Genomic DNA, 16,966 nt, shown 5'->3' on the forward strand with positions numbered 1-16,966 from the left:
GGTGCTTTGAGCAAACTGGTCTAGTGGAAGCTGTCCCTGGCTATGGCAGGGGGTTAGAATTGGGTGATCTTTCAGGTTCCTACCAACCCAAAACATTCTATGGTTCTATGATATTTTCTGCTAATGGACTTTAGTCCTGATGAGCCAGAGAGAGTAACAGGATGAGGACACTGCTTCTGTTTGTACGAGGACTGCATTTTCTGCCTGCACTGATCTGCGTGGCTCTGTGTATATGTGTATATATATATGGGTACTGTGGGTGTATGGATGGATTTGCTGTGTGCATGCAGACTCAGCCTTGCTGCTGTCTGGACCCAAGGAGGCAGAACTGCAGGAGACTTACCTCTGTTTGCTGCCAGATATGGCAAACCAAACACAAACCAACCTCAGCACAGGCTTCCCCAGCAGGATTCTGGTAGGACCCCATACCTGCTTGCCTGCCTGCAGAGAACTGTCCCCTTTCAAGCCTGTCCAGGGTGGCTGGGTGTGGGGTATGCTAGAGCAGGAGGCCAAAATGTGCCCCTGAAGTCCAGTTGTATTCATGTCTCTAGGGAAGAAACTAGGCAGGGCTGCTTATGTTTCACCTAAGGACTAGTGAAAGTGGCATGTGAAGAAAACAAACACAGGTCAACTTCAAACACTGGTGGTGAGGGGCTGACTCCTTGGTTCCACCCTTGTTTCATACTGCTGCACCCCTTGTACTACTTGTGTGTGTCCCTCGAGGCTAGCAGTATGGTGGCTGCATGGAAAGTGTGTCCACGCAGCCAGAACCCCCAAAGAGTGTCTGGGGGTTCTGGCTGCGACTACAGCCTTTGTGCTGTCCCACGCTTTAAAGCCCACTGGAGCATGAATGCTGCTATGTGTAATACAGAAAAAACCTCTGGCTGGGATTAGTCATTTTTGGCTCTTGAAACTGCCTTGCAGCCCTCTGAACTGGCACTGCAGAGGGGCTGCATGCACTCCTCTGTAGAGCTCCAGTGCATACCAAAATACGTATGATGGTTGTGGGTACCCCTGTCCACAGCACCCACAGGCTGCTCCTGCCAATGCACATGGCCTCCTGCCTGCTACCCCACATGGGCCCTGGCTGCTTGCTTCATTGTTGTAGAGGAATCATAGAGCAGCTGGAAAATACTTCCTGCCCATTCCGTGTTACTGGCTTATGTCACGAAGATGGTACACTTTGCATTAGATGAGCCTGAAAGCTTCAAGGGCTATTTGCTTGGGGCACCTAGGGAAGAAGGGGCCAAAGACCACTTGCTTTTTGGAGATATGGGCCTTTTCTCACCCCAAAGTAGAAGTTTAAACCTATAGAAACCTGTTGTAATAGGGACTTTTTGATCAGTCATTCAAACTACATCAAGACAATTCAGTCTATTGCAAATAAAAGGAATAAAGAATAAAAAGAGAAAAACTGAGAGCAGGTTATTTCTGTCTGCCATGTTAGAGCAGAGGTTGGCACCAGGTCCCAGCAACCTCCCTCTTACAGTGTCCAGAGAAGGAAACAGTGAAGCTGTGGGGAAGATCTGTCAGGACTTGTCATGACCAAGGTGAGTTTCTGAAGGTTTCGGATAGATATTTCCTAGTATAGAAATGATTAAGCTGGGCGCAAGTGTTATAGTCAGTGGGTTTTATAGTGTGTAAAGATCATTTAATTGCTGAAAAAGTGGTCAAGGCTTAAGGAGTAGTGACCATGATCTGATTACAGTTACGATGACCAAACAGAGGGCAGCCCCAGCCAGTAATACAACTACCAGATGTTTTAAAAGGGCTAAGGTAAACTGGGGTAATTGTGAGCAAAACTGACCAGGTGGAAAAAAAAGTAAGGAATGACAGTGAAAGGAAAGTTAAAGAGCTCTTTAAGAAGTGTTTAAGAACCAGCAAAGGAAACAATTTAACCAGAAGTTTAGCCTGACAGCCGTTAGAAAACAATACTCAGGAAACAGGAAAAGGAAAGAGTTCATATTGTCCAAGAGGGAGATGATATGAAGCATCATGCTGGTCAAAATGCTTTGGTTGACACCAGATATTGATTCAGTTTCTGGAGTTCCATAAATAATCAATAAATTTTTCCTGATGAAACTGATGGTGAGAGGCAGATGAGGCAGTATGGCATGTATCCTGATTAGAGAAGGGTGAGCATTTTGTCCCAGTGAAACATCTGTAGAGGGTGAATTGACTCATGTTATCAAGTAGGAAATGGCACTGCACATGGATCTTTCTCACTGGGCTTGACTGGGGCAGGAGTGTTGTCTAACCCTTCTCAACCTCTTTATTGCAACAGTTTGAAGTAAATGTAAGGCCATCACCACTGATTAAAAAGTGCAAGCGACACATGGTAAAGGCCGGGGTTTGCAAAAAAAGCTAGTGTAATCGCCAGCCTCTGTCCTAGAAAGATCACAAGGTCTTAAACCCCCATCTCCTTACTGCAGTCTCTGCTTGCCCAGCAGCCACCTGCTCACAGAATCATAGAACAGTTAGGGTTGGAAAGGACCTGCAGATCATCAAGTTCCAACCCCCCTGCCATGGGCAGGGACACCTCATACTAAACCATGTCATCTAAGGCTCTGTCCAACCTGGCCTTGAACACCGGCAGGGATGAAGCGTTCACAACCTCCCTGGGCAACCCATTCCAGTGCCTCACCACCCTAACAGTAAGGAACTTCCTCCTTATATCCAATCTAAATTTCCCCTGTTTAAGTTTTAACCCATTACCCCTTGTCCTATCACCACAATCCCTAATGAAGAGTCCCTCCCCAGCATCCCTATAGGCCCCCTTCAGATACTGGAAGGCTGCTATGAGGTCTCCACGCAGCCTTCTCTTCTCTAGGCTGAACAACCACAGCTTTCTCAGCCTGTCTTCATACAGGAGGTGCTCCACTCCCCTGATCATCCTCGTGGCCCTCCTCTGGACTTGCCCCAACAGTTCCATGTCCTTTTTATGCTTAGGACACCAGCACTGCACACAATACTCCAAGTGAGGTCTCACAAGAGCAGAGTAAAGGGGCAGGATCACCTCCTTCAACCTGCTGGTCACGCTCCTTTTGATGCAGCCCAGGATACAGTTGGCTTTCTGGGCTGCAAGCGCACACTGCAGCCAGCTCATGTTCATTTTCTCATCAACCAACACCCCCAAGTCCTTCTCCACAGGGCTGCTCTGAATCTCTTCTCTGCCCAACCTGTAGCTGTGCCTGGGATTGCTCCAACCCAGGTGTAGGACCTTGCACTTGGCATGGTTAAACTTCATGAGGTTGGCATCAGCCCACCTCACAAGCGTGTCAAGGTCCCTCTGGATGGCATTCCTTCCCTCCAGCGTATCAACCGAACCACACAGCTTGGTGTCATCGGCAAACTTGCTGAGGGCGCACTCAATCCCACTGTCCATGTCAGTGACAAAGATGTTAAACAAGACCGGTCCCAACACCGATCCCTGAGGGACACCACTTGTTACTGGTCTCCAGCCAGACATTGAGCCGTTGACCACAACTCTTTCCATGCGGCCATCCAGCCAGTTCTTTATCCACCGAGTGGTCCATCCATCAGATTGATGTCTCTCCAATTTAGAGACAAGGATGTTGTGTGGGACAGTGTCGAATGCTTTGCACAAGTCTGGGTAGATGATGTCAACTGCTCTACCCCCATCCATCAGTTCCTTAGCCCCATCATAGAAGGCCACCAAATTGATCAGGCAGGATTTCCCCTTAGTGAAGCCATGCTGGCTATCACCTCTATTACTTGCAGGAGGAAGTTGTCCTCCACACAATTGAGGAATCTCCTGGATAGCTTGTGCCGGGCCATACCATCCCTCCAACAGATATCAGGGTGGTTGAAGTCCCCCATGAGGTCAAAGGCCTGTGAGAGTGAGGCTGTTCCTATCTGTTTGTAAAGCGCTTCATCCACAGAGTCCTCTTGATCAGGACATCTGTACCAGATCCCCACAGTAATGTCCCCCATTGCTGTTGGCCCTTTGACCATGACCCTCAAACTCTCTGTTGCCTGCTCACCTGTTCCCAGACAGAGTTCCATACTCTCCAGCCTATCCCTAACATAAATAGCAACTCCCTCTCCCCGTCTGCTGGGCCTGTCTTTTCTTAGAAAAGAGCTTGTAACCTTTCGTTCCAACACTCCAGTCATAGGAGCCATCCCACCATGTTTCTCTGATACCTAATGCATCATTCCAGCTATTTCAGGGAGCTAATAAGGCTAGTAAGAGGTAATATCTGTGCCTGCATGTCTTCCTCAACATCCTGCTTGCAATTCCTAGCATGCTTAAAAGAAGTGAATAGGTTAGAGACCCACAGGGAAAATCAAGAGCTGGAATAAAACCTCATTTTCAGGAGCAACAACTTTGGGAGTATCTTTGTTAGTCAAAAACCTCCCATGGAGGTAATGAGGGGAAGCAGACATATCAGTGATGACAGTTCCAGGTAGGCCAAGAGAAACCACTTCCTTCACCCAGAGCCAAACTGTGTCTGGAGCATCACTGGCTTCATATCTTTCCTGGGGTTTTCTAGCACCACAGGAATGACTGAGCTGGCTGAGTCAGGGAGCTGTGCATTTCTGAATGTCAGTTACAGAATTATTTCTTTTTTTTTCATAGGTTGGTATTTCTCTTTACCACAAAAAAAAAAAAAAGTCTTATTTTCTCACCTGATATCTTGTGGTGTGATGGTATGGTGGGATTTCTGACTGAAGCAGCTACTGAGGAAAAGGAAGGGAGATTGGTGCGATGAAGTTCACTTTGACCTTTTAAAGGTGCCACAGTGGACTCTTAGTTCCTACCCACTCAGCTGATACTGTGGTAAATGAAGTTCACTCTGAGGAATAGAAGAGTACAGTCCACAGGGGTTCACTGCAAAGAGATAATGCTCAGGGCAAAAGATCACTGCCAGCAATGGAAAATCTCATGTCTTGTCAAAATGGGGCAGCAGCTGACCTTTGGAAACCTAACAGCTCTAGAGTGAAATGCGGTGGCTGCTGGCTGAGGGAACAGCAGCTTGAGTTTGCTTGGAGGTCTGCACTGCTGCACATTGGTGGCTGTGCTGAGCACCATGACACTGCTGCTAAAAACTGCCATGAAACAAGCACACAGCTCTTCCTCAGTTACTGCACCCGCTCACAGATGCCACTAGCCTGTCTCAGGGTGCTAGGACGCTAGGCACACCGCAGTCCCTAAGCACCAAGAAAAGCTGCAACCCCTGTCAGAGGCACAGGTCTTAAATCTTGCCTGCCTTTGCTGTGCCCAGTTCAGCTGGAGCTCATTCTCAGGTCCTCTTGGAGAAAGGCTGCCTGTTGGCCCAAGGGCTGTGACAGCCAGGTAAAATGACTCGGCATGCCAGTGAGGAACCAGCAGCTGCTGGAGGTATGCTCCGGGGAACCTATCTACGGCTTCCCCCCCTGCTCCCATGAGACAGCTCGCTTGTTAAAATCCCAGTGCAGCACTCTGGGATGAGGCACGGAGGAATTTATTTCAGTGCCAATGCTTCTTTTTTGGAATCTCCCCATAAAATCCTGGCTCCACGTGCGTTTCAATATTTTTATTTGTGATTTCACAGCATTTTCACAATTTCCGTCTCTATTTTACACTGCCAAAAGTAGCCTTACTAACATAAACTCCTTTCTACTGGCTCAGTGCCTTTGTTAGCCGAAATTCTTGAACATATAAGTCAGCCAAAAAGTGGCTATAATCAAGGAACAAGAAAAAGCCACATGGAGGTGAAATCAAGGAAAGCTGGTTCACGTGGTTCAGAGACATTGGAGCAGAAGCCCATAGACATTTTAGGAAAAAGCTCTGACTTTGATAAATAAATCTGGCATAGTTAGAGAATACTTTATTTCTGGAGTGGACTGAAACATTAAATGGCAGTAGCTGGGGCACATGCTACGAAGCAGGACCTGGATAAAAATCTTGCCTTTGTAAGCTTCTTTCCCCTTCCTATATAACTGCAAGTTAGAACTATCACTGAAGGCATAATCCTCTGCCCAAGAGGCTTTCTTACTCCACAACAGGACATCAGCTTTTGTTCTTGGAAACTCATGCTGGTTGGTACTCATTTCCTTTTTCCTTCTAGATGTTTACAAACATCAATAGGTTGTTCCACTGTTTTTCTGAGAAGTAAAGTTAAACTCTCTAATTCCCCAATTTCTCTTGGGTGAGAGTACTTTCCTGCAAAATGGGAGCTAAATCAAGGAGGGTGCCAGCAAGGGCTCCCACCCTGTGATTCCCACATAGGGGGAACTCCCCAGAGGCCAAGGGCTGTGGTCTGTGGTGAGGATGGTCACTGCCCTGTTCTGATGGTTGGAGCACAGCGACTTTGTGGCATGAGAGCACTGTCAGGCTGGGGCACCGAGCTGCATCTGAGATGCAGGATTTAGCCTTGACTGTGACCAACGCTTTAGCTAAGGTTTTAAAACAATCTGGTTTGCAGCCTGTGAAAGCCCAGAGGAGTGCGAGAGACACTGTAAAAAAAACAACTCAGCAAGCAGTACTGCCAACTAACTCTGGTTTCCTTCAGTCCTTGCTGGAATATCATTGCTGAATGTGCCATGGAGAGTCATTTCTTTGGAACACTACTGAGATGACCAAGTATTTGCTGCAGAGTGCCAACAGGCTCATGGAGCCCCAAAGCCACCTCAGCCTGCATCCTTGTCCCACCATTAGAATGTCATGATGGCTTGAAAGGGCTAAGAAAGCCCCAGAGACTCCAGCTTTAAAGTGCCTGTGAAAGAGGGACCAAGATAATTTTGATCAATACAGCAAATTTCGGCAACTGCTGGGTGTGTGCAGTTCCAAAGGCCAGGAAGGTTTCCTCTAGGAGGGAGAGCAAGGGCTCTGATAGCACTTGTGTAAAGCCACTGGATTTGCATTCACTTGGGTATTCATATGCAAGGCAGGAGAACAAGCTGAAGACAATTAAAACCACGAAAGACAGTCTGTGCATAGGTGTTTATGATGCCTCTGAATGAGCTGTCATCTTTCCTGTTTCAGACACAGTGCTAAATAGATTACTTGAAATGTAGCTTTCAATCCTCAGTGCTACCAGGGTTGTTAACACAGGCTGAGCGACACTTGCACTGAGGAGTACAGACATGACAAGGCAATTTCAGAAATACGTATGCACAACCTCCACCCACATTTTTTTTAGGGTTTTAGAAACAAAACCAGCACAACATCCGGAGTTGGGAAGTAAAGAGATGGAGATGGGTCGTTCTGGTTCAAATGCATGTACCCAAAATGTGAGAATTATGGGAGCACATGAGTTCGGAACATTTTAGCTCAGCATTCTGGCATTTTTGCAGGAGCAAAGCAGCAAATGGCAAAACCTTTTCTGGAGGGAGCAGAGAGGGAGCCTGCAGGGCAGAATAGCCCAGGCTGTCTGCGCTCAACAGAGCTGCTCTGATACACAGCAATGCCTGCTCTTCCAGGAAGGCAGCTGTGGTCTGATGACCATGTGCTCTTGTTCTGTGGCTCCCCACTGAAACACAGGTGGGCTTGTTGGTGGGCTGTCCCAGACCTGCAGCTGACTACCTCTGCAGTCACTGGCTGGCAGCTTTTGCTACAGGTAGGATTGCAGGGATGGGGCAGCCCTGGCTGCAGTGCCCTCCTCCTTGCCTGTCTGCTTCGGCTGCAGCTTCAGCTGTGGGACCGCAAAGCAATGGGGGTCTGGGGACACTGCTCCTGACACATCTCCACAGCAGCATGGACTTCTGGACATGCGGAGGCACTTGCTCAAGTGTTGTGCAGCTCAGACAGCCCCCCTGAGCCTATTTCACCTTTCCTGTGGGATTGGGAGAGCTGGATCCCAGCTTCCCAGCCACCGCTGCCTTGCATCTGCACTGCAGGAAGCCAAGGCCCCCACTCATGAGGGAAGGATCCAGTGCTGGATCTGTTGCCCACAAGGAAGCTGCTCTGAAGCCAAATCTGAGATTTCCTTGACTCCAGAGTCTCTGTGGGCCCCCACCTCTGGTTGGACACCAGAGCTGAGAGTAGGGTGATTGTTTTTCTGGGGATCTTTTAAGCAAGCACCTAGACATAGCAGGACACTGCAGATCCACTGGAGCAAACAATCTTCTCCACTTTCCCCCAGCTTTAGCAGGACTCGAGCATCCCAAGGTATTGCTTCACTCCTCTGCAGGGCTTAGGCATGGCTGATGCTGAACTTGGTGCAGGGCCACTTGGGCTCCCAGGCACTGCTAGGTCTCAAACTCACACTCTAAATCAGAGGGAACTGCTCAGAGGCAGCACAAACTTTCTTTGTTGCAGCTCCATTCATGTTTCTGGACAATTAAGGAGAGTTAAGCTTATTTGCTGGGCCTCTTATTGGGTCAGCATGCCCTGGTGAGTGACAGCTGCTGAAAGTGCGGTGAGAGTTTCCACACACTCAAGAGCCAATGGAAAATGTGGAAGCTCAGTAAGGTTCTGTGACTTCTGGTTTGCTCTCAAGACACCAGAGTGTGCTCCTGACTCAATTCACCAGCTACCAGCAACTCAATTTTTTAAGAACAAGGGTGCTCAGCATGGGACATCCTCAGGACAGGTTGCCTGCCCGCCTGCTGTACTCCCCCTTTCATTTGGTTTATGTTTATAGGAAATATCCCTGCCTAGATGGAAAGCCACATGAAAGAACTTTACTCTTGCTTCCTCTGCTTGCAGAGTACATTCTTGTCAGGACATGTGCCTTGTGACAGGTTGAGAGAGCACATTTTGAGGAAGGGAAACTTTCTGACAACTCATCCCTCAAAGACAGACAGACAATGACACTCCCAATGGGCTCGATCCTCACCAGGAGGAGGCAGCACCTGACTTCAGTCATGATGTGCTAATTTACAACAGAAAAAAATCTGGCTAAAAGAGCAATGGAAAAAGCAGTGCTGGACTGCCCCTCAAAAGGATGCAAAGCCTGTCACCCAAAATAACCCAGGAGATGGTCCCTGCTGCAGATAACTGACATTTAGCAGCTCCGTGTGTCACAAGCAAATGTCACAAGGAGACCAACTGAAGGGGGAGGTGCTGGTGTGGCAAGAGACAGGCAATCCTCTTCCAGGAGGAAGCCTGGATGGCTGAGGGGGTCCTCTCCAAGTGCCTTCTTTGGACTATAGGTTTCTATGTGTGCAGAAAGGGACGTTCCCTGAGCAGTTCTCCATTTTTCCCTCTTAGGCTTCATGCAGCTTCCCCTGGCTTTAAAGCCAGAAGATGAAAATGAAGAGAAATGGAGAAATGGAAAGGACATATTTTCTCTCCAATTCTTTATGCAGGCCACCTGTCCCACATCCCTTCCCATTGCTTCTTTAGAAGACAGAGATTTCAGCCACATCATATACTGCTAACAAGGGAGGGAGCCGGCTCTGTAAACCTTCCACTCAAGGCTGAACAGAGAGGTGAGAGCTTTTACTGACAAAAGATTGAGTAAAGACAAGCAACGTTTACCCAATTCGTTGATATTATTGGAAGAATCACATACCAGGACTTCCACAGCTGAAGCTATGAAAGACATAAACACATCTACTTCAAAGGCCCTTACTCAAAACTGAACTGGGATGCAATAAATCAGCCCCCACATTCACACCAAAAAAAAAAAAAAAAGAAAAAGAAGAAAGAAAGAAAGAAATAAGGGAAGGAAGGGGAAAGTCAGATTAGTCACAAAGAAGTTTCCCCGCCTGTTTCTCTCTGCACTTAAAGCAGCTTCCTGAAGGCACTGTCTTCACTTCATCTCTGTCCCTGGGACAGGAGCACATAGCTGATTTGCCCCCTACTCTTCCAGACTCCTGCTGTGCTCTTGTCCCCTTCCCCAGCAGTTGCTGGCAGTGCAGCTGAGATGGAAGGACAGATAAATGTAGAGCTGAGAAACCAAAACCAGATGGATCAGGAAAGGAAGCCTGCAGAGAATGAGGGGAAGAGCTGGCAAAAAGGGCAGGTTAGGAACACGCTGCACCTTGTGTCTGCGACTGCTCAGTGGATTTTACTGCTTGCCTGCTTGATTTACCTTGCTATAGGTTCTCTGCAACCCTCAACGGTAAGAGCTCATGTTCAGCCCATTGTCTGCTGGCCTGTAAAGCTTTGTATGGATTTTATTTAATGCTTCTTTTTTTTTCTTTCTTTTTTTTTTTTTCTTTAAGAAAACAAAACCCAAAACCATTTAGGTTTATCCCTATTTAACCCACAAGTTTTTAACCCTTTCCTTAATGATTTCAGCTCTTTCTTTTACATTTCCTGTCCTCAGAACAACATCCAATATTGCCCAGTGCAGGCTTGGTGAAGGTGTCTGGAAGGGGGATTGTTCCAGGAATGCTCTTTGCTCTGACCCCTGGGGGAGGGAAGTCTGCCTCCCTCTTGCTCCTGCCACTGCTTGCAGTGGCTATTGTGTATTTCCATTTAATTATGGAAATCTGGGTGGGTGGTTCACTTTCAACAAGTGCATGGGGAAGAATCAGGATTTTATGACCAGGTTGCTCATAAACATACCCTGAATTTTTTAAATATACTATATGTACAGGCAGGATACTTGAAACTTGAAATGCTTTAGCAAAAACTACAGCAAATACATTTGCTTTTTTCATGTGTTTGCAGGCTGCTGGATTGACAAAAACCATTCACTCCTATTTCAGTGCCACTTATGCACTAGCTACTTCTACATTTTCTCCAGGAGTTACATACTTCTTTAAAGCTTGTCCTTTGTCTTACCAGAGTTTGTTCTTTCCTCCCACTTAGAGTTGGCAGAAAAGCAAGCCAAACATGTAACTGTGCAAGGGAGGGATAGCCTCATGCTCTGGGTCCTCTGCTGTTTAATGAAAACCCCTGTGTTCTGCACAAGATTCACTGACCTGAAACTCATAGTGGTTATTAATCTACAGAATGATGACCCTGATAACCCTGAAAGATAGCACTTTTCTTTCAGCTTAGTCCTCCTTCTACTACTTTGGAAGACAGAAGCTGTACTGGAAGCCAATAGAGAAGGGCAAGCTATCAGACCGCTCAAGGTGCAGAAACCTCTCTTGGTGTGTCAATCCTCATCCTGCTGTATCTCTCTTTTCTGTAAAACTGTTAACTCAAATCTTCCTTTGAGAGGAAGATGGCAGGGGCTGGCATTGCTGCCTGTAAGCATTACAAATCCAAGAGAGCGGCAGCTGAGGAGGAGACATGCCTGAAGTTTCTCTTCCTCCACACAACCAACCAAAAGAGGGTGCTTGAGGAGCACTGACTGCAGCACACGAAAAGTCCAGCCCTGGGACTGTTTATAGTTCCTGGACTCTGTAATAGTAAACACTTGCTACCTGCGGGCTCAGAACTGGTTCCTATTATTTTAAGCAGATGACCATGGTGTCCTGTTTTGACTGCACTGTGCTGTGCAGGAGCAGTCTTGCAGGCTGTACACAGCGGGATTTCATTATACTGCAATTCCTGGCCTCAGTAGGACAACCATGAACCAACCATATGCATGTCTGTAGGAACAGGCAGCAGTACTAATCTGACTTGACTCTCATGGCAATTTAGGGTGATAGACTTTATGGAAGTAGGGGCACAGTAACATTAGAGCAGCAGGTTGGGAGCCCAGACCATGCTTAACAAAAAGGGACAGTGATTTGGATTGTGTCATGATGCTGCCTGGTGAGCAAGCCTCAGCTGTGATTTCCAAATAAGCAAGTTTAAAAAAAGGTAGTGATAGTCTGCTCTTGCGTCTGCAAGGCTTTGTGAGTTCTCATCTGTGCTGAAGTTACCTTTACTTCTTCTTGCCACACCAGCCGAGATCAGGCATGGCAAGCCACTCACAGGTGCGATCAGGGGAGGGAAATCTCCCCCAGTGACAAATGCACAGGAGGTAAAAGCCTTGAGCAGCTGTTGGGACTTCAGAAACTTCTAATGATCTGTTGCAGGTGGTTTTGCGTGAACAGGGCAGGAAAAGGTGCAGGAGGAGTAACCGTGTAGAGGTTTGGTGTAGATAAGAAAGATATACCCATAATCCTAATATCTCATGGTGTGAAAAAGGTACAACCCACTTCCAGTGCAGTCATCTGCAATCCGTGTGACTGACAGGGCATCATGCACCATCTCAATGGACCTTTCAGTCAGCACATGCTGCTACAGTCTCCCAAGATCCATGCTTTGTGCAGTACAAACCTATTCCTGAAATGGGTGGCAAAGCTCTAAATACAGTGTCTAAGATAGGAGAAAGTCTCATGTTTGTGTATCTGTGTAACTCTGTGTGTAAATGATACGGGGAAATCTGAAGCTGTCAGAAAGGCGCACCTCTGTGCCCTCAACCCTCGTGGCATCCTTTCCTGCATACCATAAGAAGACAGAACAGGGAAAGAGAGGCAACTAACCTTATTGGTAGTTCACAGATGTCCTTCCAGTCCTACAGGTATGTTCTCTCCTTAGCAGAATTTACCAGTAGACAATTACAAAGTGCTTTGAGCTCTCACAGTAACTGGCAGTTACCTACATTATTGACAATGGGGCTGATATTCTTAAAATTACTACAAGTTGGTCACCCAGCCTGCCTGTGTTTAATATACCCTGTCCATCAGTGGCCAGATTGGACAGGCTGTGGTGGGTATTGTTTGACCTCAGAAGCTCAGCAGTCCGGTCTGTGCTTGGCTGTTGCTTTCCTGGGAAACTACCTGGAAATCCCAGCTGCCTGAGTTAAATGCTCATGCACTTAGGTGACTAGAAAAAGAGTAAGTGTAAGACTCAAGCTGCTGAGGCAATGAATAGGACCAGTAATGCTGAGGAGATAGCTCCACCAAAGCCAGGTGCAGTAAAAACTTGCATTTGGTAGCTGAATCCAGCCTTGCTAGTGGAGCCAAGCCGCAGAGCACCAGTTGTGGGAACACTAGAGGGTGCCAGAGCAGATCTTTTCCACCTCCAGCGCCCAGCATCCACCTCACCCTCCGACACAAGGCAGCCCGATTCCAAACTCATCTCCTGCTGCTTGCATTTACCGGGGCACAGCACTGAACCTTCAGGGCTGCATGACAGTGCTCACTCTCTATCTATTCCAACACTTTTCCAGTACTCAGAGTGAAAGGACTGCTCTGCTCCTGTAACACACGAGGCCAAATACATGAAAGTCAGCCCAACACACATCTTACTAGCTCACATTCTCACTTAGGAAACATATGACATAGGTAAAGAGAAGAACACAGAGCAGCAAAGCCTAAATCTTTCACTCTTTAATCAGGCAAAATGCTGAAGACTTGTGGTTGTGAAGAGACTGCAGACTTGGGTCTCCTGTGGTTAAGATAAGAGATGGGTTTGAGATGCAAGTTCAGATTTAAGAAATCTAATTCAGAAGCTTGGTGTTTTGAGTATCTGATCAGGAAGATATGCACTTCTGTATTTGCATTCACATTTTCTGTTATACTTATAAAATGCAAATCAATTTTAAATGCCTTAGTGTACTTCTAAGGGATCCACTAAGAGACACGCACACAGTGACAGCCTGTTCCAAAGTACAGGAACCATGAAGGCAGACGCACCTCTTGGTGCCCTGCTGGAGGAGGGTGAGGCAACAGGGGCACATCTAGGTCCCAGCTCTGTAAACAGGCACCCCTGGCTGTATGTCAGACTCAAGGGGCTCATTCAGAAGAGGATTTGCACAACAAGGTCCTTCCTTGCTGTTTGGTCTGGATCGATGTAGTTCACTGGGATGTTTTTCCAAACAGGAGCAACACTACCTGATGTGTTCTCGAGGGCTCAGCACTGGCTGTAAGTTGGCTGGCTATGAACCCCTCTAAAGTCGTGCTTTATAATGATGATATAAGAACAAGTACAAAGCAGGTGCCAGGAGAGGCTGCACACAGAGGCATGGCTCTGGTCAGGAAACAAAAGTGGCAGCAGCAAGGGGCTGCTCGCATGGTGCGCTAATAGGAATTCCTCTTCTTTCTTTTCAGCCTTGGAGTAGCCTTCACTTGGAAAAACTGCCGTGGACCCATATCCGGTACACAGGTGGGTGGCTTTCATGGCAGGGTCACCATGAGGGCTCCCAGAGCACTTCCTGTGAAAGGTTCCCCAGTACCTGCGGCGGCTCCTGGCCTCCCACTCTGCCCCACACTGACTCGCGGTCCCCAGGCACCGCTGGTGGCCCCTCAAATGCTGGAGGCTGTTAAGTGCTTTTCATCACACCAGAGGCTGTTTCTTCTGATGGAGGAAGGCGTCAGGAGAGCTGTCTCAGGGGAGAGGGGCTAAACGTGACCTGGTGCTGCAAGGTGCCAAAACCAAACAAAAGGGTTTTCCCAGAGTAGAAGAAAAGACTGAAAATCCATGTGGATTTCTGCAGTCCTTACCTACCTACTGAAACAAGCTTTACTCTGGGAAAGAATAAAAACAGTAGTTTTGAGAATTTTCTGAGAACACCCAGAGTGCTTTTGGGGTATTTCTGACTTCCTGGTTTATGAAAGTTGTAAATGGTTTCCTGGGAAGAGTGAGCGAGCATACACATGGTAGCAGAAACAGCAGTGCTCTGTGTGCAACTGCATGGGACGCTCTGTCTGATGACACACCTCTACGATAGAAGCAGATACTAGAGTTTTTAAATTGTACTAAAAAAATGTTGATATTGTTAGTATTGGAAGGTACCAGCGGGTCTAACCTAATAGAAACCGAGGTTCTTAGAGAAATTTGCTCTCAGCTCAGAGGGGCTGTGCTGCTCATCAGGAAACCTTCTGGGTCCCCTGGCCCCTGGGGTTTCAGCTGAAAGCCCAGGAGCACAGCAGGGAAACATTTCCAGCATAGCCCTGGGAACTGCTACTGATCATTCCAAGAGAAAACCTTCCATGCAAAGTTTGTTTTAATTTCTCCTAACTCTGCTCTGTATCCATTTGTTTCTTCCATTTCTGTCTCTACACTTCTCTTTTACCCTGTCTTCCATTAAGAAAAAACAAAGCAACCAAACCCAGAGAAATGTTCGTTGTGTTATGTTACTGGCATCTCCACAGAAAGCACTTTTTCTCATCCTTCCAGTTCTGAACACTTGCCACTCTTCTTATTTACTGTTTATTTACTTATTTACTTTCTTTATTTTCAGTTCTTTTTAGGAGTCTGTGCTTCCTAAACTCACAGAGATGCTTTACTTACATTTTAATTAAGATATAGAGTAAATAAACATGCATTAATAGAAACTTGGAGGAATAATTTGTATAAACTGGAGCTGTAGTCTGAAGAGCCCAGCTTGCTCAGGAGTGGGAATCTGGAAATTTCCACTGTAGATGATGCCTGTTTAGAGCAGATGATACTTCAGCTTTGGTCTGCCCTATTCTCTAGTTCATTCTCTTCCTTTCCTATATTTTTCCACCCTTCCTGCAGTCAGTCTGTATAAAACAACCTATTTCCAAGAAGGCATTTGTCATCATGGGACCGTCTTTACTTTCTTATGTTCCAGGAGAAAGCATCAAAGGAGTAGCCATGAATTTCACTCCTTATGCAGGCACTATTCAGATCAAAAATGGTTCCATCATGATCAGCTGTGATGGCCTCTACTTAGTGTCCTTGAAGGGCTTTATCTTTTTTGCTGACTTGGAAGAGGGGGACTTGTGGAAGCTAACACTGCAGAAGACAAACAAGGAAACCAGCAGGCCCCTCTGGGAGCAAACAGTACAGGAAAGGGACAATGAAATAAATCTCACCATGGTGCTCTTCTTGTTTGAGAAGGATTACATCACCCTGTGGACCAATTCCAGTGCCAACATTACGGGTTTGTCGTTTAGCCTTGTGTTACAAAGTCCCTTCAATTGCTCTCATCTTCAGTCATAGAAGATGAGAAGATATGAAATGTAACATGTAAAGTACAGCGTTTCCTACCAATCTATTTGCCTGTGGGAGGTTTGCTCTCACTGGCTCTACTTGTACAGGCAGACAGCTCTAGCCTCCCTCCTTACGGCTGCAGAAAGCCTCAGCTGGAGTGCAGATAAATCACAGTGCGAACGGGGTTTATACAGTGCATGCTGTGCTCGTCTCTTTGGAGCAATGTGCAGCTGTTTTGCTACCCAGGATGGATCTTTCTAGCTCTGGAGAAATGACTATGCAGAGCCCTTGAGGAGAACAGAAATGAAAGCTGAAGAAAGTCACCTAAGCTTAGCTCATATTCAGAGAAACCCCGTGTTTCTGTTTACCTGACAGTATCTGTATATAGTACAAAATCACTGTACATTTGCTAAAATAAAAGGCTGGTAAATCAGGAAGATACCTCAAGTGTCTTGAAGCCATTTGGAGAAGGAAGAGAACAGATCTGCTCAACAGCTCTTTGCCTGGCAAGGCAGGAGACAGGCAAGAGGCAGCAAGGGACTTCCTTTGCAGTCATCCAGATAAATCCTCTCTGACAGGTAAAGGCTATGAATGGAAGGTGTTATTTTGAAATGAGCTGACAGGACTGCACTGGACAACAGAAATGCAGTTTCTGCAGTGACTATGAGGCTTTTAGCAGCAGCTTGTGAGTGGAGGCCCACTGGCTGTTCCAGCTATGCAGACTACTGAAACCTGAGACAAGGGAATTCTGGTGGGACATTTACGTCTTGAAACCAGCTCTCAGAGTTGTTAAGTTGAAGAAGAATCTCCTTTGAGCACGCACACACACACGGACTGGCTTGATCCAAAAGTGATCCAGGCACATAAAAACTTGGAAAAATATGACAACTCCAGATTTGATGAGTTGTCTCTAATGAGCCAAGTGAAACCTGCACCTCTGCTCACCCTTTCCTTTGGGAGGGCTCAGATGGCTCCTGGGAGCTTCACAGTAGGCCTTGTCATATAAGTATGCACCACAGAAAGATTCACAGGCACAACCTCCATGATGTGCCTGTGCATCCACATGCACCCTGCCTTAGCTTCTGTGGAAGTCAGACTGCTGTCACTGATCCTGCGCTGCACAGCTCTTGTTAGTGCTTGTGGCTGCTGAGGACAAATCCTGCTCTGCCCTGTGCTGCAGCCAGCACATGAGCTGAGCACTGCCAGTGACTTCTATTTTTTGGTTGA

The 16,966-nt window shown here is 46.9% G+C and overlaps 1 protein-coding gene across 1 annotated transcript; it reads left to right on the top strand.

Moving 5' to 3' along the window:
• The first annotated feature begins 783 nt into the window (after positions 1 to 783).
• Positions 784 to 16,180, top strand: TNFSF4 (TNF superfamily member 4). The gene is made up of 4 exons (XM_061451883.1): positions 784 to 1,550; positions 9,762 to 10,013; positions 13,891 to 13,945; positions 15,378 to 16,180. The coding sequence occupies exons 1-4, from the start codon at positions 1,542 to 1,544 to the stop codon at positions 15,746 to 15,748; spliced, it is 687 nt and encodes a 228-aa protein (XP_061307867.1). The 5' UTR covers positions 784 to 1,541; the 3' UTR covers positions 15,749 to 16,180.
• The last annotated feature ends 786 nt before the right edge of the window (positions 16,181 to 16,966 follow it).

This window comes from Pezoporus flaviventris, unplaced genomic scaffold (assembly GCF_033815535.1).
Source record: "Pezoporus flaviventris isolate CSIRO_AGI_PZ_B2104156 unplaced genomic scaffold, CSIRO_AGI_Pfla_v1 ptg000013l, whole genome shotgun sequence".
Taxonomy (NCBI): Eukaryota; Metazoa; Chordata; class Aves; order Psittaciformes; family Psittacidae; genus Pezoporus; species Pezoporus flaviventris.

Excerpts from the sequence above, each read along its gene's own strand:
- TNFSF4 (XM_061451883.1), top strand. Across the intron at positions 10,014-13,890 it reads GTTCTCTGCAACCCTCAACG|CCTTGGAGTAGCCTTCACTT; the intron begins GTAAGAGCTCAT and ends CTTTCTTTTCAG. Across the intron at positions 13,946-15,377 it reads GACCCATATCCGGTACACAG|GAGAAAGCATCAAAGGAGTA; the intron begins GTGGGTGGCTTT and ends CTTATGTTCCAG.